This window comes from Protopterus annectens, chromosome 9.part0 (assembly GCF_019279795.1).
Source record: "Protopterus annectens isolate FY-2018-M chromosome 9.part0, PAN1.0, whole genome shotgun sequence".
Lineage (NCBI taxonomy): Eukaryota > Metazoa > Chordata > Ceratodontiformes > Protopteridae > Protopterus > Protopterus annectens.
Genome location: NC_056743.1, coordinates 1,126,420,971 through 1,126,446,674, shown reverse-complemented (window position 1 = coordinate 1,126,446,674; position 25,704 = coordinate 1,126,420,971). Strand labels below are relative to the sequence as shown.

The window sequence follows — 25,704 nt, the reverse complement described above, 5'->3', positions numbered from 1 at the left end:
GACACGAAAGTCAGATCAGCTGTTTGTGTCCTTTGTGGAAAATAGGTTGGGTTAACCGGTGGCAAAAACCACCATAGCCAAATGGATTAAAGATTGCATTTCCTTCATTTATTCACAGTCCGGCAAAGAGCTACCATTCCCAGTCAAGGCTCATTCTACCAGGGCAATGGCTACTTCTGTAGCATTCCACTCCAAATTATCGATAGATGATATCTGTGCGGCCGCTACCTGGACTTCTCCGCACACCTTTATTTCTCATTACAAGATAGATGTGGCTTCTCGAGGTAGAGCTTCCTTTGGTTCCACAGTTCTCAGGAGTGTTTTCCAATGAGCCACCCGGGATTTAGGTGCTAGGGATGCTGTCCCATCAGTTATGATTGTAGGTGAGATAGGATCCCATTACATCTTTTAGTTATGTACTTACCATAACTTCGGATGTATGGGATCCATCTCGCCTACATTCATACGTACCCGCCCTCCTTCCCCCTTCCCATTGGAATTAGAGGAAATGTTGCTACTTACTGAGTTTTTCTCTTGAAGGACTTTAGTTTGTTACAGTTGTTGGTATGTTTCTGTGCCTGGATGTAGGTATAAAAAGCGAACAAACAAGATCTGGGGAAGCAGGCGTGGTGCATTCTGGGATAAGGGGTAGCCCAGCCAATTAGAGACTTCGTTCTACTATATAGTGGCCGAGTCGGAGCCGATGGATCGGCTCCGAACCCATCAGTTATGAATGTAGGCGAGATGGATCCCATACATCCGAAGTTATGGTAAGTACATAACTAAAAGTTTTGTCATAGGTTGTCCCTTTTTACCTTTACAAGAAGTGAACAGTTGATCTGAAAATCTGAAAGATTTAGTTCTGTCAAGGTAGCACCTGATTTACCTGCGGACATCCAAGGTATGGAGTATCCTGTTAAAGTTGTCCCCACATGTAGGTATATGAATTATTACAGAAGATAAAGGCTGGGGTCTTCTAATAGGTTTATATAAATTTAGCTGTGTTGAACTATAACTGGTTCTTGTCTAGAAAGTGAAATATTAAAGAGTGATCGTTTATACTGTGTTTGCAAGATGAGTGCAATATTTAATTTATTTATTTATTTTATTTAGAGAAAGAGGTGGTTTTAAGACTTTAGGGCATGTAATAAAAATTATATCTCTTAACCTATCACTGTATTGATGAGAAGAAAAGCTACTGGAAAATAATTGATGATACAAACTGAAGTCGCCATTTTGTACAAGTCATTTAGTCTGAAGCATCAGAATAGATAAGATGTGAATCCAGCATTTGAGTAATTTTATAACAGGACAGGCATCATTTTTAAGCTTCGTGGAGGTAGTATGATAGTGGAGGAAACAACTGATTATTGTGTCAATATTTTTATTTTAAGTGAGTTTGATATGATTTCATTAATTATTTGAAATGGGGATACATAAGAATATTACTGAAGTTTTTAAACACCTTTATTGAATTGTCACTTAAGGCATAGGCGCACATAACAGATTACATGTAGAATACAAGTTTAAGATAAGTGACTGTAATGTAATGTAGACTGGGGCGCTTTTCAACAATTACTGCCTGAAAGTTGGTTATAATTAAAAATTCCAAGATTGATAATTAGATGCATTCTCAATACTAGTGAGGGAATGTATTTATTTTAAATGCACTATTTGATCAAAAAATTATATTGTGATAATTTGGTGTGGGGGGGGTGCCAGCATCTTGGAAGAAAGCTGTGGTGGCTGTATTCCCCTAGAGGGTAAGGCCCAATGTCATATAGACTAATTTCAGTTTTAAACTATAGTTATTCAGTGTTTGTCTATACCAGTTAAGAGAATGGCAGGGGTAATCCCAAAATTGATAAATGCAGATCAGCGTGGTTTTGGTAATGGAAGGCAAACATCTGACATCATTAATAGAATAATGATTATCTAGAGGGAAGTAGAATGTAAGAAAACACCTTTCTTGTTGGGTCTTAATTCAGAGAAAGCATTTGACAGATTCAGCTGGAATTTTCTGAGCAGTTCAATGGTAGCACGTACATTCCCTGATACAATAATAGGGTTAATTATTTATTTGCATTTTTATTTATTGACATTTGATAACTGGGAAAGGCCGACTGGGTAGAAGCCCATGTTTAGCTGAGGCCTGGAGAGAAAAGCTCCAAAGTATTACAAAACATTTTAATAATTTTACAACCTTTAAAGTAATAAAAAACTACAGTTTAAATAATTACACCAAATTAGACGATCTGAGAATATTGTTAAGAACAGATGCAAGTTATATGATAATTATTTAATAGTTTCATTTCTTTATAAACTGGCTAAAATTTATTTAAGGTAAGTTAGTATAATACGAACAGGAATTGCAATGTAAAGTGAAAGAAGAGCAGGCTTATAGTATAATTAGAGAGAAAGCCAGAGGAAAGTAATTGAAGTAAGGAAGTGAGTGAAGAAGGGAGAGTAAGGAGATGTAAAGTATGAATATTTATTTGTCTACATTTAAGGATATAGTTTATCCTGGTGTTGAGCAAGAACAGAGACAGCTTTTGGCTAGGAAGTCCTTCAAAATTACTTTGAAGTATTGGAAGGAGGGTATTGACCTGATGGATAGAGGTAAGGAGTTCCAGGCCTTAGCAACATTGTATGAATACAGACAACATCCAGCAGATTTAATAGGTTTGAGGGTAGACAGGAGTTTCTGGTAATTGGATTGTAATGCCCAACTAGGGACATAGTTGTGTAGAATGTTGTATAGTGCTGGACAAGCAGTCTGTATAATTTATAGATGGTAAGAAGCTGTGTATATGTTGATTGATAGTTGATGGGGTAGTTCTAACAAATTTAGTCTTTTTAGTGCAATACATTGGTAGGTTCTGAAAAGGGTATTCATTGCAAATTTTAGCAGTTTTGTTATAGCATTATTCAAGTTTTGATTTTTGTGATGCCTGAGAATTAGTAAGTATGGGAGCACCATAAAGAAGTGTAGTGAGGAGATAAGTGGTGAGAAGTGTAGCTTTAGTTGTGCTGGTGAAAAAGTGTTTTGCTCTATAAAGCATCCCTAGTTTTTGATGAGTTTTTCTTATGCAATTTTGTATGTACAGATTGAATTTAAAATTTTCAGCCACTATCATCCCTAATAATTTGTTATGAGTAGTGACTTCAGTGGTTGTGTTGTCAAGAGAGAGGTCTTTAAATTTTGTTTCTTCATGGGAGAGGGATTTGGGGAAAAAAATTGTGCTTTTAGGGTTGAGCCTTAGTTGTGAGTTACAAATCCATGTTCCGGTTGCCGTTAAAGCTTCCCTAGTAATTTGTTTGGGAGTTGTGCCATATTGTCAAATGTGGAAATGAGTGTTTAGTCATCTGCTTCCTGTATTATGGAGGTCTGTTGTGTGGAGGGTGTTGGTGAGAATGTTAAGGAGGAGGGGACCAAGGATAGAGCCTTGTGGTACACTGATGGGGAGGTGACTGGGAGGTATGGAGAGAGGGCGGGGTGCCAATTTACTGACTGATGCCTATTGTATAGGTTGCTTTTGAACCATAGAAGATTGGGCTAAGAGGCCTATTTGAAGTAGAAGTTTACTGTGACAAACTGTGTGGAAGACTTTAGACAAGTCTAGAAATAAGGAAGAGAGTTGTTTGCTGTTATCTCTAGCTTTATTGATCATATTTGTATAGATTAGAAGTGCAGTGTTAGTACTGTGGGAAGGACAGTAGCCATGTTGTGTGGGGGATGGGAGTTCTTCCTGCAAGGCAATAGTTTAGCAATTGTTTTTGATTACATTTTCCAAGTATTTTGGAGAGGAGGGATAAGATTGCTGTAGGTCTAAAGTTAATAATGTCTGCTGAATTTCCTCCTGTGTACAGAAGGATAATGTGTGACATTTTCCAGATAGAGGGAATGTGGAATTTGTGGAGTGACCTATTTATAATGATTAAGACAGGGTGGTGCAGTGGTAGCCTTGTTGCCTCACAGCAAGAGGTTCTCCCGTTCGATTCTCAGCTAGTGTGCTGGGAGTGCCTTCTGTGTGGAGTCTGCATGTCCTCCCCGTGGGTCGAGTGGCATTCCGAAAGACATGCGTGAATGGGCGTGCCTTCGTTGAAGGTTGGGCATCGAGCTGGCAACTTGGCACTGTGAAAAATCTACTGCCAATCATTAGCGGACCGGAGTTCCGCTGTGGCGACCCCTAACCAGGAAAAGCCAAAAGACAACAACAACAGTGAATGCTATTAGCCGCTGTTCTAAGGGATTTGCCAGGAAGGTCATCGGCTGAAGTAGGGTGTAGTTTGAGTATTTTTATGTAGAATGTGGATATGGTGATACTTGGCTACTGGGTGGGGTTAGGATTTGATGTTGGAGAATCCTATATTAGAGATGCTAAACAATCTATAAATTAAGAGTTGAATTGTATTGCAGTTTTGAGCGATGAGTTATTCGAAGGTTTAGGGTTGAATTAATGGCTGGAATGCAAGATTTCTGTAATGGCTGTCCAGAATTTTTTATGGTTGTGTTTACTATTATTCTGAAAATTATTATAGTATATATTTTGTCTTCATTAATTTGTTTTTTAGTATGATTGTGAAGCATTCTGAAGTTATCAAGATTTTGTGGTATTTTATATTTTTGCCATTATTTCTTTGCTTTTTCTGTATCCTGCATTAACATTCTACTCTTTTTGGATTGCCAAATTGCATTATATGTTTTAGTCTCTTCCTTCTAGGAGATACAAGGCTGTTTAGGATATTTAGGAAAGTTGCATTGATTTCATTTACAGCATCATCTAAGGGGAGGATTTTAGGAAGTTCCAGTTAATAGATGATAGGTTAGTCATTAACATTTCTGGGTTAAACTTTGAAAGGTTGCATATTGTTTTATTAACATGCCATTTAAGTGGATGTGTGAGATGTCTGGTTGTATAGATTGGGAGATGATTACTGAGACAGGCATTGTACCTGAGGTGGTGTATTTGATAGGGTCCGATACTGGGATCCAGTCAAATAGGGAGTTTGATGTCTTGTTTTAATGTGTGAGGCTATTAAATAGTAGTGTGAAACCAAATAGGTTCACGCTAAAGGTAAGGGAGTAGCATTTATATCACCTAGTAGTATTAGTTCTTGTGGAATTGTTATGGATTTCCAGTATAGGATATTTTCCATTATAGCTATATTGTCACTAGGAGGGATGTAAGGAATAGTAATGCATAATTATTTAATTTCAGGAAATTTAAGCTAAAGAAAGCCAAGTGAAGCAAAGCCGAGCTTAGCGGCTTTCACCCTAAGGTCAAATTATAATAGAGAGTTTATAGCCAATACAAAGCAATTAGCAGATAGATACCAAGTAGAACAGGTTTTCTTTCATTTCTTGAATGCAGAAACCTGTTAGGCAGGAAGACTAAGTAACTGGCATATATAGTGTAATCTATTGGTCAAGAGAAAGGACAGTGGCCAACTTAGTAAGTGGTCCTTAGAGTGCAAGGACAACTCTGTCGAATGGGGGGGGGGTGTTAAAAACTAATTTCCAGCACAAGCAGGCACGTATCTGACTAAATGAAGTTATTCTTCAAGTTAAATTTGCTTATATTGCAAAAAGCCAAAATTCTCAGTGAAAATGTTTAGGAGTTGGCCCTTGTGACAGAGCTTTAGCAGTATCTGGGTTGAATATAGTGACCCCAGCTTGGAAAGGAATGAAAAGAGAAAAACTCTACTAAACTGTCATAATATTATTGAGGCAAAGACTGATAAAGGACTACAGTGAGTCAGAGCAAGAGAATATGTGGAAAGTATAAGAATAGAAAGATGGTAAAAAAAAAGATTATGAATATAAGGTGAAAGTAGGTTAACAGGAGATGCACTAAAACCACAGTAATACAGTGTGTGTGTGTGTGTGTGTGTGTATGTATACATACACACACACACACACACACATATATATGTGTGTATATGCATGTATATCTATATATATATCTATATATATATATATATATATATATATATATATCGAGAGAGAGAGAAAACTGTATAGAACACATTATCATAACATAACACTAAACTGATCAGATTAACCAGTGTATCAGAAGAGTGTGTTTAACACACACACACACACACAAACACACACACACACACACACGTACATATATATATATATATATATATATATACACACACACACACACACACACACACACACACACACACACACACACACACACACACACATTATTCAAAAGGTATGTATTGTCAGTTTCTGGTGTTTTGAATAATATATATGTATATGCATGCATATACATTATTCAAAACACCAGAAACTGACATTGCATACCTTTTGAAGGGCACAGCTCAACACTCAACATGCAAACAGCTTATACAATTTGAATGAAATTGATCGAATACAGCACACTACCAGAGTCTATTCATTGTTCTGCACAGTCTTAGAGCAAATAGAAATGTAATAACATTATGATACATACCTGCACTGTGTGGAAGTTGGTGGGCTACGTCAATCATCCCCATAACTATTTTAAGGGTCAGAAGCAATAATTCAGGTGGAAGGGTTCCTCTTTGACAAGATATGTTTGAACAGAACAACAAAGCAAGGGGTGTCCTCTTCCCCCTTGTCATTTACTTTATATTTGGAACCATTAGTAAAGAAAATAAGTGAGTCACACATTCAGTGAAGCAAATGGTATGGTAATTGAAAAATGTTAACTTTATTTGCAGATGATGATATATTACACTTGAAAGATTCAGAAAAGGACGTTTTGGTTTTGAGGAACTTTTTGAGACAGTTTCTTGTCTTTTCAGGTCTAAAATTAATAAAGAAAAAAGCAAAGCTTTCACACTTGGATTGGTTAAGCAGTATTTATATTTATGGGTACATGATAATATGAAGTGTTTAGGCATATAGATTAAAAAACATTCTGTTAAGTCTGCTAATTATATGTGGAAAGAGACTAAACAAAAGATAATACAAAAACTAAGAAACTGGAAGCTCTTGCTTATGGCTATAGACAGTAAGGTACAACCAGTGGAATTTTTTTTAGTCCTGTAAGTTCTTTACGAAGGCCAGGCATATTTGTTTATTAACCAGAGGAGAAGTTTTGACAATAACTAATAGAGTTGAAGGAATTTAAGAGGGAAAGAGGGCAAGAATGAAGTGGGTTAAGTCAATTCTCCCCATATAACAAGGTGATTTAGGATTATCCATATGCATTTAAGGCTCATGAGCATAACAGAACTAGAAGGTTATAAGTCTAAATAGACAGCAATTATGATGAAACAATGAGGGGGGGGGTTCAAGAATTAAGGTGAAAGAAGGGGTTTGATGCAGGTCCTTAAGGAGAATAGCAACAGCCATACAAAATATTTTATTCTAAAGTAGCAGAAAGTATTATAAAACCCAAGTCAACATGGGAATGGAGAAAGGAGATTTTTTTCAAATTAACTCCAAGATGGGGTATAGAAAATGGTCTGGAGAGGGCTGGAATTACTGGAGAAATTTAACGAAAGAACCAAGGTATTGGTAGCAAATTACTAGAGAGAGAAAGGTTAACAAAGTGGGATGAGGCCAAGCACAAGTTTTGACATATATTTAGAGACCATTGTCCCTGCCAGGAATTAATGTCTAAGTATAAGCAAAGAGAAATGAGCAAGGGAATTATAGTGAAAGACCAGCTTTGGTAGAGTTTTTGGTGAGTCTAGTGCAAAAGTTGCTGTTCAAAATGAATAATTAGTAGGGCATTCAAAATATTGTGTGATAATTATACAAATCAGTCAGAGGAGGTTAGAACACTTGTGAAAAGAGTTTGGAAAGGTATTTTACAAAAGAACAATGGGAGGACATCTGTATGGCTCTCTATTATGCATAAATGCCTAGAAGGATTAGGGTTTGTGCTTGGAAGTTATTTACATAGGTATTTTTAAATCCCAAGTAGACTGCAATGATTTTTTTTCTTCAGGTAAACAGTAAATGCTAGAAGTGTCATGGGAAAGAAAGAGTTAATTGGGAATATTTTGGGGGCTAAAATGTAACAGGTTGGCACATGTCAGGAACTCACTACATAGTACTTTGTCAAAAATGTTGGTTGGAGGCAAATGGATGTAACTACTGAATTGATTCTTATGAGCTGTGACACAGGATCTGAGTTGCTTAGTCAAAGCATTACATTTAGTAAGGTCTTACTATTGGCTGCGAAAAAGCAATTACTAGAAAAAGTAAATAAAAATCTAAACCAGATGTAACTAAAGTGTTGAATATTGTAAATGAGGTAAAAGAACTGGAGGTTAGATCTTTATAAAAGGGAAGGAGCAAATTATATTAAAATGGAATTTTTGGGAACAGCACATGCCAAATAATGTTTAGGATGATGATTATTGGTTAAGGGAGTGTAGAAACTTAATTCATTATTTTGGCATAAATGATAAAAGTGTATATTGCTTGAAAACAATTAAATGCATCACTGTGGTTTGATTTCTTTTATGTGTACATATGTCACTGCAGTTATGTTATAATAAAGATGTTTAAAAAAAGATAGTGTGTAAATGTTTATCACATGAACAAAATAGTGATATTCTGGAAAAGGTAAATTTCACATATGGAAGGTAAATTACATCTAGACTTTCCTGGAGTGCACTTATAAAATATGTTTGTTGGCAATATTTAATTTGAGCTAGATATCAACTCAAATCCATATGTATATACTTTATTTACGTTATTAAAAAATTTGCATAAAATTGTGCTCATATTAAAAAAAAAAAAAAAAAAAAAGATAGTGCCGATGCATTCCATTTTGCAGCCAACTTTCCGTCTGACATCCTCAGTGTAGGAAGACAGCCTTATATCACTCGAGGACTAACTGCTCTTGAAATATTGCTAGAAGACTGAGATCAGTTTGTACATAATTCATATGCGTTAGGAATGCATTACATTTACATCCATGATCACATTATTCAATGATCTGGAGTTATGGTGTGTACCCTCACACTGTACTGTTGTCTTAGTTTTTCAAATGGTAACAGTACTGAAAACTGATTTTCTTCAGATTTAATTGTACACCTGTAATTTGTTGTATTTATTGATGTACTCTGCTTTCAGGTTGGTTCAGTCATAATGCCAGTTTCTCCAGATGGTCTGTTTCCAGCTGTAGGAATGCATTCTTTTGGAGAGGAGGTACGGATCAATCTTTTTGCTGAATGGGGTACAGATGAAGATGATAGCATCATGATGGTGGATAGTCATGAGGACGAGTGGGGGAGGCTGCATGATGTGAAAGTCTCTGGAACAGTAAGTACTCTTTTCAGTTACCCTTAATTTCTTCCTCTTGATTTTTAGTAATCAGAATACTGTACAGTTGTGTTTGCATCTTATCAGTTCTACCGCTTGGCAAGGAAGGAGTTATATGCTAAAGTATTTTTTTATCTGATGAGCTTTGAACCAAAACCATATTGCAGAATCATGCTGATTTTTGAACAGAAAATGGTACTTCTTTTGAACGTGATACATAGAATTCACACTCTACAGCTATTTTTATCAAATGTTTATGCATGCTGTCTGATTTAGGATATGTCAGTGGTTGTCTGCTACGCCACAGGTTAAACATTTTAATAGCCAGTTTCTGGTAACATTTATTTTAATTTCTCCCACAGTTTTAAGTGGGGAAGACCTTTGTTGCTGTACGCAAAAACTGATTGTATAGATTTAATGTATTTTTCATTAAATTACTAAGCAAATGGCTTGCATGTCTTTTGTCCTAAATCTTTCCAGCTATTCCCTTTTTCTTTTTTTATTCCTTCTTTCCTTTGTATCTTTTAATAGTGATTAATGTGTTCATCTCTTCCAAGCATTGGTTGCTTATAGCTATAGCTCTCAACTGCACAGAGTTTTGCAGAATGTCCAGATTGTTGTCTCATATCTTTGGTCCATTTTTCATAAAATTGTGTTTTTCTGTCAAATCATTGGCAAATTATTGAACATTGAAGACAGAACATAATGACAGACATTTGACCTTCAGACTTCATACCTTTCAGAAAATTTACTCTAATGCAAAAGCTGTTATTCTATCAACTTTGTAAGTTTGTAAGAGAAATATTAAAAAATTGTCTCTGTTTTTGGCCCTTTGTACCCCCATTATTTGTGGCTTTGTCTAGATTTCTTGCTCTAAGATGTTGAGAGGTATGCTTATGGCTGCATAGTGTAATCCTTCATTTGTAGTTGCTTCACATTCTACAGAATAAACTATTCCTAACTGGCAAGTTTATTTGGTTCATTTAGGCAATCACATAGTTTTGTGCTTTTTTTAATCTAAATTTTGTATCTCTTTTAGATACTTCACCAGATACTTTAGTTTCATGGACCTCCGATTATAAGTGATTGTAATTTAAAGTTGCACAGCTGATTTCAAAAACTATTAGACCACTGTAGTTAGCTCAGTTAGTAAAGCAATTGTCAACCTAATTCACAGTTAAGACATTCTCTTTGTATCACCATTCTTGCTAACGTGATTACTTTTCTGAAATTTTAATGTGGATCTAAGGTGCCCATTTGTCACCATTAAAGTTGTAAATTTAGATCCTTTTTGGGTTCCAGCCTTGTTTCATAAAATGACCACTATCAACTGGAAATCAGGTCTGATTCTTTTTGTCAGTGTTTTATAAACAACCCTTCTAAACTGAATACCTTTTACCTATGACTGTATCTAGAATTAGACAAAAATGACATTGGCTAACCCCATTCATCGAAGATATACTATGTAAAATGGTCAAAGCCTGGTGTACCTGGAATTCAGAATCTCACCCCTCACATCATCAAGAATGTTTAAAGGTACAGTAAGAAAAGTAGCCAAAAAATTGCAAAGGTACCGAAGGGGAGTTTTCTTATTGGCAAGCAGTGTAGAGTTCTTCATCACCCAAAGGCATACCGGTAGTGACCTCAGGTTCTGTTAATTGTAACAAACATTTATCAGTTAGCCTTACTGCTGATTCTGTTTCACAAACATTTTTTTTTTATACTCTGCCTTGGCAAAGTACTTCTGTGTCTACAAAATTAGGGTTTCTTCTGCAGATTCCAAAGCACAGATCTCTGATTCAGAGGAAACTTAGTCCTCACAACTCCTCCTTGGTGGAATTTTCCTTTTCTCAGACAATAACCAGGATGAGTGTGTTTTTTATGGGAGTGGGTAGGAGATATTATATGTTACAAGTAGATAAACCTCAGTCCACTCCTATGCCTGCCAATATACCATCTTTGGAGGATGTATTTAATGCTTGTGTAGTAATCATGATTCTCAGCCTTCAGTTTCCAAAGTCATAATTCTCAGCCTTCAGTTTCCAAAAAGGGAGATTGACTTTACAGAGTTTCCTAAAACTGACAAGTATTTGCTTTCCCACCTTAAGTCTGATTCTGCAAACATATCCACATCTTCACTATCTGGGAATAGACTCTTGGTTTCTTCCAATCCTTCTCCAATGGACAAAGAAGGAAGATTGTTGGATAGATGTGGTAAGAGAATATTTTTTTATTCCACTTTGGTGTATAGAATTCTGAACTATCAGACTCGTGTAGTAGTTTATACTGTAGTTCCTCCTGAAAGTAGTACCTGTCTGAATTCTATTGTTTTTGACATTTGTCAAGTATTTAAACATGCATTTAAAGTGTTTGTATGATTGTGCAGATACTGTGTCAATGGCTTCTGCTACTGCTACAGTGTTGAATAGATATGCCTGTGTTTGTAATCAGAAATTTTCTGATTAGGTAAACTCTGAAATGTTAAATTCAGCTTTAAACAAGGATGTTTTGGTTGGCTCAACTGCTACTCAGGTCTCCAAATAATTTGATGACAGAGGGAAATTAATACAGGGAGCATTAAAGATTTTAGGCCTCTCTTACAAATCACACAAATCCTCTTTTCTTTCAAAAAAAAGGAAAAAAAAAACAGAACAGACAATCCTTGCCTTCTAAAGCCAATCAGAGAACCAAACATTGATGGTAGGAGGGGAATAACTAGAAACAAGGAGCCTTTCCTAAAAAGGAACAGTCTTAATACTTCATAATGACTATACCAGCATGATTTCCCACTTCCCCTGTTTCTCACTCTGTCCCAGAAAGTGGCTCTGTGCATTCTCCTTTAGCAACAGATTTTTTCAGAAGCTTCGGTGTCAGATGTGTTTCAGGAAGGATACAGCTGGCACTGGATGGAAATACCTGTTTTCAGGGGAGCTCCTCCCCACCCTTTGAACCAATCAGTGTTTTGTTTCCTCGATTTCTTCAGCACTCGGCCACTCTCGGAATCATAGAACCAGTTCTGTTAAATCAAAGGGGCAAAGACTCTGTTCCAGAACATTTCTGGTATCAAAAAAAGAGTCTCATTACAAACCACTTTTTGCTCTTTCCTCTCTAAATGTGTATATGAAAGTGACAGAATACAAGATGTTCTCTTTTCAGATTTTACTTTTCATTATGAAAGGAAGATTTTGGTAACATTAGATATAAAATATGCATATCAAAACATTCCCATAGCCAAAGGCTTCAGGAAATTTCTTAGATTTTCTGTGTCTGGGTCGCATTTTAAATTTCCTGTGATACCCTTTGAGTTATCTGAGCTCCAAACAAGGGCGCCCGCAGGCAGGTGCAAGGGGGTGCACTTGCACCCCCCTGGATTTTCTTAGCGCTATACACACTTAGCGCTATACACACTTTTTTTTTTTTTTTGCTATACAGACTTTTTTTTTTTCCTACTTGCTTTGTTTTTTCCCCGTAGCCTGCCCTGAACTGTTACTGGAGATGGCGTGCCAGGCAGTCACATGACTGACGCGAGTCTAGCATGACGACAACTCGACAACCAAGCCTCAAACTCCTCCTTAAGTAATCGCGCGTTATTCGCGTTCGCGTAGTTAGTTGCACAACTTGCAATTTGATGGAAGATTGAAGAAGACTGCATGTGGACGTCATCGGTGGAAGTGGAATTTGATGATTTCGTGCTCAGGAGCAAACCAAACCTTCGTGTGGTGAGTGGTGGAAGGACTGGACTGGTGGTGGTGCGTATGGTGTTGGTATTATTACAAGCAGAGAAGGTAGGTTGTTTTTTTTTGTACTTTTGAAGGTGAAGACTGACTGAACACTTGGCGCCAAAACGCAAAACTGGCATGGTGCCTGGGCCTGGCACACTTCACTTGAGTGTGTGAGAGTGAGTGAGTGGTGCTCTGGACTGCACCTCCGTGTTTGAAAAAACCCATTTCCATACTTTAAAAAGCAAACTTTATTTTGTTTCCTGAATCCTGCACCAATTCAGCGTCCGACCGACCGTCCCTCCAGGCATCATCACGATGTGATGAGCTGCCATCTTGCTTTCCTTTCCCTCGTGTGCTTTCCTGGCAGTGGCTGGCTAAAGATGGCCATGAGGATGAGGCGGCCTATAATTTATAAAAGCTGAGTTGAAGAAAGTGACTGATATAACTATTTATTTTTCCACTTATTGTTTTTAGATCGTCAGTCAAAATGTCAGTGTTAATATTTTATTTCTTTGATAAAGAAAGCCTTAGCCCATTTATATTTGTGACTTTTCCTATTTTGCACATTGTAGACTATCATTGCAAATTCAGAACAGATGTATGATTGCTATTGTTTTGTTTTAGCTTACTGTGATTGGTTAATTTGCTGCTGCCTTGATGTACTGGGTTCATCCATATGCTTTTAGTCTTTAGCACTGAAACCATGATTTTATTTATCCCTTTGTTTTTGTAGCAGTAAGACTGCTTTATACATTTTTCAGTCACCGTTTCTCTCTCCCTTTTGGCAAGGTTTTGTTATTGGACACACCGTGTGTCTGTGTCATTTAGAGGAAGAGTTCTTAAGGGAGTCCTGCTACATTTTTAATTTTTAATGTTTCACTGACTATATCTTTGCAGAAAAGGTTAAGTTGTGAACTTTACTGTGATTAATTTATTAATGTAATGTGTCTGGATAATTGTGGGCAAGTAAGTTAACATTTAGGTATCAGGTAGACTGCCAGAGGTAGTGGTGTGTGTTGTTCTTGTTAGTATTAAATCTAAGACTGAATATTGCAGCCAGAGAGGAGTATTTATTTATATCTGCTACATTTTTTAACCAGATTTCTGTAATGATGATTATGTCAGGAGAGTATAGGGATATGGTCCATATGGATGCATGTGTATCTTGAATTTTACTGATGAGGCTCCTTACATTTGCATTTAAGAAAATGAACCAGAGTATCTTTTTGGGAAGAGTGGACAGATGTAGTGGAGTTGGCAAATGGGAAGCTGAATTTGGTGTGGTGGTCCTGGATTGGGATTTGGGATGTATATCTCCACACTCCACAGGTAGATAATGAGTTGAAATGGAAGTAGGTATGCGAGTTATTTATTTATTGTTATTTGTGTGTGTCTGTCTGCGTGTGTCTTTGTGTGTGTGTGTCTGTGTATGTGTGTGGTTTGGGGTAGAGAAAGAATTAATAGAGAAGAATTTGAGGGAGAAGTTTTTAGTATTGTAAATTTGATGTTATCTATAAGGAAGGAGACAGTGTGGTATAGAATTGCATAGTTCAGATGATATGTTTTGATAGAATGAGTTATTGTAGTTGCTTAAGGTGTGGGTTTGTGGGAGGCTTATAGTGAGCTGGTAGTACACATATGTTTGAGTTAGAAAAGATAGTAGAGATAAATTGAGGAAAAAGAGAAAATTGCTTAGAAACATGTTCGGTGTGTTAAAGAAAGTCTTAGAACCTTAGACATTATTGTGAAGACAGGGTAGTATTGGTCATAGGATCATAGTAGGTGGTAATGTGCTTTTGAGTAATGCGAGGCTGACACTCCAACATGAATTTTTTTTTTTTCATAGAGGAGTTGTGGATGTAAAGCATATAGTACTAAAGTCTGAAAAATTATTTAGTGATTTCAATTCTCAAATAATCTAAGTAGTTTGCCAGGCAACTATCAATTTTATGAGGGACAGACCAAAATATGAGGTAAACATCTGGGCATTCTGCGACAAAATGGACAGTTGAGAGGTCTGAAACCATGAATAATCAAGCGTAAAGGCTGTTATCACCCTCACTAACACTCTTCAAGAGAAACCTTGACTGGTGAAGTTTACCCCAGGGATCACTGCAGTGGCTCTGCTGGACAGTGGCGCAGGGAACTAATGGCTCTGCTGGACAGAGGCACAGGGAACTAATCTAAGGGGGTGGCGAAAGCCGACACATTCAGGCTAGGCTTATAAATGCCCTTGGGCAAATAGCCTAGTACTTACCTATGAGCTTGTTGGCTTTTCCTTGCTTTGTCAGTCATGTGTGGAATTTTGGTGGGAGGAAGGGCTCAGTAATATGTAAGTGTTATGCTATTTTACCGGTGCTATTTGGCAATGTTGGATTCTACCTAGTAGAGCATCATGACTGCACACATCTTCATGAGCCCTCCACACACACACACACACACACACATTTTAGGTTTAAATGGAGTGCGGAACTGTGTTTTTATCATTCTGATGACGTGTTTTACGAAAATTAAAACTTTTTATGCTAGTTCAGTTTTAGTCTTTTCTGTAGCACTGGTATATAGCGAGTGGTTAACTGTTTTGTTTATCAAATGGCAGTCACTGTTTGCATTGTAGAATTTGAAAGCAGGGTTAGCATAGCAGCATAATTGCCTTTGGTGCAGAAGGCTGAGGCTTTTACTCCCACACCATGTAGATGAAGTGCTGATATTGCAGTGCCATTTTGACTGTGGATTATTTGGTGCATTTTAAGAAAGTATAGGGGGGTTCTACACTCCTGTGTGTCCTCCTTTGTATAAGATTCCTAGTAACTTGTTGGATTGTTAGTCGTTCCCTATTGCAATATTATCAGCTTACCATTTTTAATGTAACATAGACAATTTATTCTTCAAAGGCAGCAGGCACTGAATTTGTATATGAAACATTGAAATGTAAAGTTTTCTTAGTTACAGAGCTCTTTAAGGTAGAAATATCTGGATGACTTTTACTTCTGAAAAGATTGTGCTTTTTAAGTAGTATTGCTGTATTATAATGATGGAAGTATGAGTGGCATTTTATGGTCAACATTTTTTGAAATGGGTAGCTTTATCATTATCTCATACATTTTGTTTCATTGCTTTCTAGAAAAATGTTCATTGCTTTTTAGAAAAATGTTCATGACTACAGAATTAAAATACCAATGTGATAGTGTTCAATCTCGCCGTTTGTTCTTACACATGGGTTCGGAGCCGATCCTCGGCTCCGTGTCGGCCGCTTGCAAGCTCTGCATCGAGAAGAAGATCGAGACAATCTAATACCCACAATCCCCCTCTGCCTTTACCTCAGATCTAGTTTGCCGCTGCTGCGTTCGCATCGCTGGGAGCTAGCTCGAGCATCTTAAGTTAAGATATAACTTATTTTGTTATATTTTATTGGATAATTTGTTCTCTTTGATAATAGAAAAGCATTAGTTGATATTCTGAGTGTATGTGTGTTTGAGTAGGTTAAATTCTCGGTACCGTTAATTTTATTAATCGGTTAGAGTTTTTCGGGGCCTACCAACCCTTCTTAAATTTGAACCGGACTTGACATTTAAATCGGATTTGACTCTTTTTCACCGGATTTGACTATTATACTGGACTTGACTCTTACTTGTAAAATGTCTGATAAAGTAAAATCAGGTTTTAAGCGTTGTCAGTGTGGCCAAAAAATGTCAGTGACTGACAACCATAGTTCCTGCGTCTACTGCCTTGGCCCTCTCCACTTACAAGAGGACTGTTCAATCTGTCACTCTTTTAGTGGGAGGGTCATGACAGATAGGCGCAGGAAACTTATGGACAGAGGTTTATTAAAACCTTCTTTTCAGGAGGCTCTGGATGCTTCTGACCAGGCATCGAAATCCTCGAAGGAATCGAAGACGTCGGAGCCCAAGTCATCGGCTCCGAGCTCTTCGGGTAAAGTTAGATCACCGGTTCCACAGACTTCGGCCGAGTGTTCAACTGGTGTCGGTTCCTGAGCCTCGAGTCTTGGAACCGGTGATGGAGCTCCCTCCTTCGACTTTATTGAGGTCGGCTCCGTCTTCGGTTCCTTCGACCCGTTCTTCTTCCAAGCTCTCCGATGTCGATGTGGATCGTGTGGTGCAGAAGTTATTGGAGCATTCGGCCCTGTCCAAACTTATTTCAGTTTCCACCCAGTTGGTGTCGAAACTTGAAGGCCTCCCAGTGTCTCCATCCATTCCTCCTCCGAGACCTGTCCAGTCTTTGGAGCCGGAAGAGGTTGATCTTCTGATTGTGGAGCCCTCGGGTCCAGAACCGTCCTTTTCTCGGTCTGTTCCTCTCACCTCGACTCCGTCGGACCTGATACCGGAGTCTTGGAGCCGACGATCTGTCCTTGGTTCCGGGGCCGAGAGTCGAACCGACGTTTCGGTTCCGACTCTTCCCCTCGGGGCCTCGGCGCGGATCGATTCGGCTCCGTCCTCGGGGTCGATGCCTTCGGTGCCTGTTTCGGGGATTCTTCCCATTTCTTCGGAACCGGGAGATTCTTCGATTCGGGACCCGGGGGCATTCGACCTTATGAGGAAGGTGTTGTCTACCCAGACAACCACATCAGTGGAAGCAACCTCTCCTCCCCATAAAGGGCCGTTATCCTCCTCTGCACCCACGGCCACATCCAAGCGTCGAGCACCAGTGTCTCAGCCACCCCTGGAGGGTGCCCCCTCTTCCTCGGAGGCTTCTTCGGATGCTCCCCACGAAGAAGTCCCTAGGAAAAGATTGTGTAAGAGGAGACACTTGGATTCTCCACAAGAATCCTTGACATCCGATACTGACTTAGATGAGTCAGAAGGGTCGCCTAAGTCACCTTCAGAAGATGTCTCTTTTTCGGACATATTGGAGATCCTGAAACAGAGAGGTGACTGGCAGTCCCTTCCCCCTTCTGAGGATGAGTCAGTTTTGCTGAAGGCATTCGGTGCTCGCCCTTCTTCCTCCTGGGTCACTCCTCCCTTCGACGAATTAATGGAACTAATTGCTCGAAGGGCGTGGGAGGCTCCTGACACAGTGGAACCAGTCCCTAGGAAACCCAATAAATACATCACTGCACCTCAGGACAAGACCTACTTAACAAAGGGAGTTCCAGTGGACGCTATGGTGGTGGCAGCGGCCACGAAAAAGGAGATATCTGAATCTTCCTCATCTGTCCATCCCCCTAATAAAGATTCTAGGACTATGGACAGGTACGGGAAGCGCATTTTTAGTTCAGTGGCTTTTTCCATGCGATCCCTGAACTATTTGACCCGTTTTACACGTTTACAGAGGGATCTAGTCAAAGAGTTGGGAGATACCCTCCAGGGTACTACAGATGCTGCTGTCTCAGAGAAAGTGACAGCGCAACTTAATACCCTTACATCCATTGTGAACTCGTCCATGAGGCTGATTTCCTCGCAGCGAAGGTTCGAGTAGGGCAGCAGCTTCAGCGATTGCTCTTCGCAGACAATCCTGGATGCGCTTATGTTCATTTGCGGAAGCCTTCAAGTCTTCCTTTACTAACGCCCCATTTGACGGTGCCACTCTCTTTGGCCCCAAAGTAAAGGAGACCCTTACCCGGTGTGAACAGGAGGGAAAGACTCTGTCTGCTGTCGGAGTCCGTTTTTCCACCCCAACCAGACCGTACCCCAAAGGGCAACGTGGTGGAAAAATGTGGTTTCGAAAACCCCAAGGATCTTTCCCAGGCACACAGGGTGATGCCCCTTCTAGAGGCAGAGGAGGGGGCAGAGGTGGAAGACGTCGCCCTGGCGGCAGAGGGGGTCCGCAGCATCAAGGTGACAGGGATATGCTCCCTGGTAAACCTTTCCAGCACTCCTGAGAGGAGGCCCGACTGTCCTGCTCTGGAGGCAGTCGGGGGTCGCTTAGCTTTATACCCTCAGGCCTGGCAAAATATAACTACAGACAAGTGGGTAAAAAGCGTGGTTACCAGAGGTTACAGCATACCCTTTCTATCCCATCCCATTCCAAAGAAAAGACTCCCAGATGTACCGCCCCATCTGCGAGAGCCAGCAGCTGTAGAAATTTCAAAGCTGCTAGAAAAAAGTCATCCAACCAGTCCCAGCGGACCAGCAAGGATTCGGGACTTACTCAAGGTTCTTTTAGTTCCAAAAAAACAGGGGACTGGAGGCCCATCCTGGACCTAAGCAACCTCAATACCTTCGTCAAGAAAGAAAAGTTCGAATGGCCACGCTCCAATCGACCCTTTCATTCTTACAGAAAGACGACTGGATGTGCTCAATAGATCTGGAGGATGCATACTACCACATCAAAATGGCCAGGGCATCCAGAGATCATTTGCGCTTCGGCTGGGGCCAGTCACTTTCAATTTCGAGCCCTGCCCTTTGGTCTGACCTCAGCCCCAGGGTCTTCACCAAATGCATGGCAGTGGTAGCGTCTCACTTGAGGCGCCAAGGATTCAGGTGTTTCCGTATCTGGACGACTGGCTCCTTTCTGCCACCACCCAGCGTCAACTATTACAGGCCAGAGACTATACTCTTCAACTGTGTGTTCACCTAGGAATTTCCGTAAACTTGGAAAATCCTTACTTCAGCCATCACAGAGTATCTTGTTCATAGGAGCGGAATTAAACACACGTCAGTTAAGTCTAAGACTTCCTCCAGAAAGGATACTATCACTTCAGACTCACATACGTCTTTTTCTCTTGTCCAGGAAATCTCCAGCAAAACTGGTACTGAAGGTTTTGGGACTCATGTCAGCTTCTCTTATTGCAATACCCTTGGGAAGGCTGCACATGAGAGTCCTACAATGGCTACTGTTTGCACAATGGTCGTTCCAACAACTACCTCTAACACACGAGATTCTTATAACGAACACATGCAGAACACACCTAAACTGGTGGCTTCAAACGTGCAACCTTTCCAAGGGGAGACCATTTGTGCTACCCACGCCTACAGTTACGGTGACCACGGACGCTTCCCTGATAGGGTGGGGGGGCATCTTTCAGGGACAGACAGTCCAAGGCGAATGGACCAATTTGGAGTACAATCTGCACATCAATGTTCTAGAGTTGAGGGCAGTGTTTCTAGCGTTGCAACACTTTGCTCCCCTTCTTCCTCTGGGAACTATTGCAGTTCAGACAGACAACATGTCGGTAGTCTGGTACATAAACAAGCAGGGGGGAACCAAGTCCTATCAGCTATGCAGAGAGGCCATGAGAATCTGGCAATGGGCGGAGTCCACGGGTCGCTTTCTAATAGCAACGCACATCCCGGGGTCATTCAACGTCATAGCCGACAGGCTGAGCAGCGCAATTCTGTTACCGCACGAGTGGTCCCTGAAACAGTCAGTGGCGAAAAAGATATTTCGCATGTGGGGCCAGCCTTCCTGCGATCTGTTTGCATCTCCAATGAACGCCAAATGCAGGAGCTACTTTGCCCTATTACCTCCTCCAGGGGAAGTCCCCAGGGACGCACTGATTCACGATTGGCCCCCGGGACTCCTGTACGCATTTCCTCCATTTCCCCTGATATCAAAGTTTCTCCAGAAAGCCAGAAACCTACACAGGACAATAATCCTCATTGCCCCATTCTGGCCTCGTCAAATTTGGTTTCCCTTCCTGAAGACACACTGCATTCGGGGACCCTGGATCCTGGACCCAGAGCCAGATCTATTGACTCACTCGTCAGGGGCTCCCCATCCAGCGCTCTTGTCCCTCCATCTAGCAGCTTGGCTGCTCCAATTCCCAACTTAGCCAGGTCTGATCTTCTTTCGCTGGCAGTTCAGAATATATTGGTGGCTTCTCATAAAGCTTCCACTACTAAAACATATTCTAGTAAATGGAAGCGATTTGTATTCTGGGCGAATACACAACAAGTGGATCCTTTTATAGCTCCTTTGAATAAAATATTAGAGTTTTTAACGGACTTGTTCCATCAGGGTGCTTCTCCTGCCACACTAAGAGTTCAATTGGCTGCCATCTCTAATTTCCATGTGGAAGAATGTGGGGCTCCTGTTATGGCCCACAGACTTTGTAAAGCCTTTTTAAAAGGAGTGTTTCATATTAGACCACCAATTAGATCTCCTACGTCACCTTGGAGTCTAAACTTGTTGTTATCTAAATTAATGTTGCCCCCCCTTTGAACCAGCCTCCTCTTGCCCATTAAAATTTTTGTCCTGGAAGACTCTCTTTTTGGTAGCCATTACATCCGCTAGGCGAGTATCTGAACTTCAAGCTCTCTCCATCAAGCACCCTTATTTGATCTTTCACTCTGACAGAGTTTCTCTTCGAACTAATTCATCCTTCCTCCCTAAAGTTTGTTCTATTAGCAATATTAATCAGTCCATTGAATTACCCACCTTCTTCAAGAATCACTCCAACAAAATGGAGTATATGTTGCACAAATTAGATGTTCACAGACAACTAAGGTTTTACTTGGATAGAACAAAGATCACAGAAAAACTGATCAACTTTTTGTGGCCTTTGCTGATAACAGGAAAGGATTGGCGGTTACCAAAAGAACTCTTTCTAAGTGGTTAACGGATTGTATAATTTATGCCTATGATTCTTCAAATCAAACTCTTTTACACAAACCCAAAGGACATTCCACAAGGTCAGTATCTACATCTCTGGCTCATGCAGCCCGCCTACCACTAGACGCTATTTGTGCGGCTGCTACTTGGTCTAAGCCACATACATTCATTTCTCATTATAAGGTAGACAAGGTTTCTAGGGACAGGGCAACCTTTGGTTCCACTGTGCTCAAGAACGTCCTTCCGTGAGTTCCTCAGGAACAAGGAGCTAGGGACGCTACCCATGTGTAAGAACAAACGGCGAGATTGAACACTATCACATATAGAAGTTATGTCCTTACCATAACGTTCCATGTGGAGTGTTCATCTCGCTTTGTTCTTAATTCCCACCCTCCCCTTAAGAAGAACGTTCTTTTTGGTGCCTGGCCTGGGGCATTCTGCTTCTGCTTTGCAGATGTTGTGTACATAGTTGACATGTATATATATGTGTATGTCTCTGTATATATGTTTATATATGGACTCTTAGTTCTGTGCATATGTGATGTAAGCATGAGTGTGCTCTCTCTCTAGAGACTGGTTTGCTTGCAAACTAGATCTGAGGTAAAGGCAGAGGGGGATTGTGGGTATTAGATTGTCTCGATCTTCTTCTCGATGCAGAGCTTGCAAGCGGCCGACACGGAGCCGAGGATCGGCTACGAACCCATGTGTAAGAACAAAGGCGAGATGAACACTCTACATGGAACGTTATGGTAAGGACATAACTTCTATTTCTAACAAATTGTGATGTATTATATAAGGAATATAATTTATCATGAGGGGGAATCAAATAATACATACATGTGTGCATGGCCCTATAAATGTGTGCAAGGAGCTTATGGTTTGAAAACAGCTCAAAGGTTAACTTAATCCTCCACTGTCAGATGCATTTTCTTTTAATGTGGGTTTTCATGCCATGTCAATGAGTGTGAGTTTCAAGGGCAGAGAAGTTTACTGCTCATGCTGAGTCTGTTTTCATTGTGAGACTATATTTAGCAAATGGCTATCAGTGCTTGTGCTATTTTATTTCAATATCTGTAATAGTTGTAGAAGTAAATAAGAAAATTGGTTCCCTGTGTCTTTATTTAAAATATCTATGATTCTTTCCATGCGTTTACGTACAAGAACATTCAAACTTATGGTCTATGGTTATCCATGTCAGTAGAAGGCCAAACCTTGTGCTAAGGATTAAGTACTGCAGTCCGCCATTCACTAATCATGAAGCAAATTAGTTGGCTAATGTTTAACATTGATTTTAGAGTGCCTGATACCTCATGTTTCATGCTATCCAAGAGGTATCCCAGGATATTCTCAGGGTCTATTGAGGTATTATTCTTTGACTTGGAGAGTGCATTGAAGACTTGCTTGCTAGTGATAGCCAGAAGATTTATGGTCAAAGGTGTCTTCTTGAGATTCACAGAATGTAAGCAAGGTAGTAAGGATGTAAATTTCAACTGCTTTACTTTTTGCTTGATTGACTCCCATGGGTACACATCTTCATTAATTGTCATAGGAAGTATGACTTAGCCCAGCTAAAATGTATTTGCTGTTGGGAATGTAAGGTTTACCATTCGAAAAGGCATAGTGTGACTGTAGTCCATAGGAGTGATCATGCATTGCCAGGTGACCCATGCTGGTGAAAGGGAGGTAGTTGTGGCTCATAGCTTGGGTGTTACATAGGGAGAGCACAATATGTTGTACCTACAGACCACAACACTGCGGAGCATGTGATGCCTAGACCCTGAGAGTCATTTAATCAGCAGCATTACTGGAGGTGTAATGAGCCACTACAAGGGTTATGCAAGGGGAAGAAGAGTAATCTTGGGTGGGGGGGGTCAAACTGATCTGTCCTAGTGTAAATGGAAAGGTATTTTGTTTTTTGACTTACGGAAGATATACTTTTGGAATGAAAATGTTCATGTGTCGTGTAATTACTACCGTGGCATATACTTCTGTTCCGAGATCAGCAATATAAAGGGGTGCATGGTTTGGTCAGCAGTGTTAATGTGGATGTGGCTTGTTAAGGGGGAAGCAACAGTCTGGGAGTTGAGTACAAATTTGAAAATCCTGGCTACACCCCTGCTGTAGAGCATATCTCCATCTCTGCAGGGTCTCATCAAACACCTGTTCCCTAATCTCACTACAGATCACAATGTCATCTACAAACATCATAGTCTACAGGGACTATTTATTTGCTTTATTTGGGAAAACTGCGAAGACTGTGCATAAAGTATGTATTTCTGTCCAGATAGTACTTACTGCAATATTAAGTTTTCCTTGCATAAATATGTACAAAAGCAAACATCAACTAGTTTTATGAATTTATTTTCTGTTGTTGTCCAGGTTAGCATGAGAAATTTGTTAATCATTGGTGATGTTGAAACACATCAAACATTTTTTAATCCCATATCTGACGTTTTTTTTTTTTTCTTTTGTTCAGTAACATCATTGATAGAGCTGCAATATACGTACTACAAAGGTAGCACTAGCCCATCAACGGATGCTTTAAGTTGTCTATTATTGAATAAGTAGGGTATGTGATGGCACACAGTGAGGACATTAGAAAATTTTTCAAACAAATTAGTAAGAAAGCAAGGTACGAGCAACACGAAGTAACAGAACTAGCTGGGTCTGTTGATGAACGTATAGAGAAAGGTGATGTCTCTGCTGTGTTTGGGGAACAGCCACAAAGTGTATGTACAGAAACTGATATTGGTTGTTACATTCGATCAGACAGAATTGATGACTTCATGAAATTCAGGTTACTGACACAACCATACATCCCTCCAGAGAATTACAACTTCAAAGCTGATGCATCAGACAAAAAGCGAGCATTCCGATATAGTTGGCTGTCTCAGTATTCACCTTGGCTTGCATATTCTCCTCTCTTGAAAGGCCCACTTTGCTTAACTTGTGTATTATTTCCTCAGTCAGTTCACCGTGGGTTGCAAGGCAGCTTCATCACTAGTGTGTGCACAAAATATAATGCCTTCAATGAGTCTGCAAGAAATCACATGCAGTCATCATGGCACAAAGGTTCTACTGAAGATGCTGCCAATTTTTCTTGTACGCGACAGAAGCCAGAAACAGCTGTTATTCCACAGCTAGATGCAGCCAGTAGCAAAACAAATTGCAGAGACCCGAAAGAAATTGGAACCAATTTTATCTACCATTATTTACTGTGCAACCCATGACATTCCTCTTCGTGGAAAAGGCTCTGGTGGAAATTTCTGTGACTTGTTAGATTTTCGTATTGAAGCTGGGGACACAATATTAAAGCAGCACAGTGAAACAGCTGCAGGAAATGCTCGGTACACATCCCATAGGGTGCAAAATGAGTTGTTGGCAGAATGCGAACACGCATGCCGAAATGAGATTGTTTGTGCAGCGTGGGACAATTGGATTTAGTGTATTGGCAGATGAAACTGCAGATATCTCGGGCATTGAGCAGTTGTCATTGGGCATTCGGTTTGTTGATGGTGATTGTATTAGAGAAGAGTTTCTGGGTTTTGTTCCCATTGTTGCGAGAGATGCACAGTCTGTATCAAATGTCATTGTCAGTGAATGCATAAAGTACGGTCTAGACTTGGAAAAATTACTCGGACAAGGCTATGATGGCTGCTCCATAATGGCAAGCATCCAGAATGGTGTTCAGGCAAAGATTCGTGAAAAGTATCCAAAAGCAGCCTTTATCCACTGCGCGTCTCACAGACTAAACCTTGTAGTCAATGATCTGAATGATGTTCCTGAAATAAGTAGTGCTGTTGGTGTTATCAAGATTATTAATTTTTTTCGTGACAGTCCAAAACGACGAGCATTGGTACCAAATATACCTCTTCTGTGTGAGACACGATGGACTGAGAAATATAAATCCATTTGTGTGTTTAGTCAAAACTTTGAGAAAATATTTGACTGCCTCGCTGATCTTCAGAAGATCACTGCTGGTGAAACCAGACAAAATGCACATATATTACTCAGTGCTTGCTCTTCATGCACGTTTCTTATTTCTCTCTTCATTATTGCAAATTACTCATCAGTGTTTGAGCCCGTTGCCCAGATGTTGCAGTCTGTTCAACTTGATATAATAAAGGCTCAACAGCACATCAACAGACTCATTGAAATATTCAAGGAGCACCGTAACCATGCTGAAGA

The 25,704-nt window shown here is 39.9% G+C and overlaps 1 protein-coding gene across 1 annotated transcript in view; it reads left to right on the top strand.

Moving 5' to 3' along the window:
• SPRYD3 (SPRY domain containing 3) overlaps window positions 1-25,704 on the top strand; it is a 2,261,394-nt gene that overhangs the window by 1,131,486 nt on the left and 1,104,204 nt on the right. The window contains 1 exon segment of the mRNA XM_044083977.1: window positions 9,095-9,283. Within this exon segment, the coding sequence (XP_043939912.1) occupies window positions 9,095-9,283 (189 nt within the window).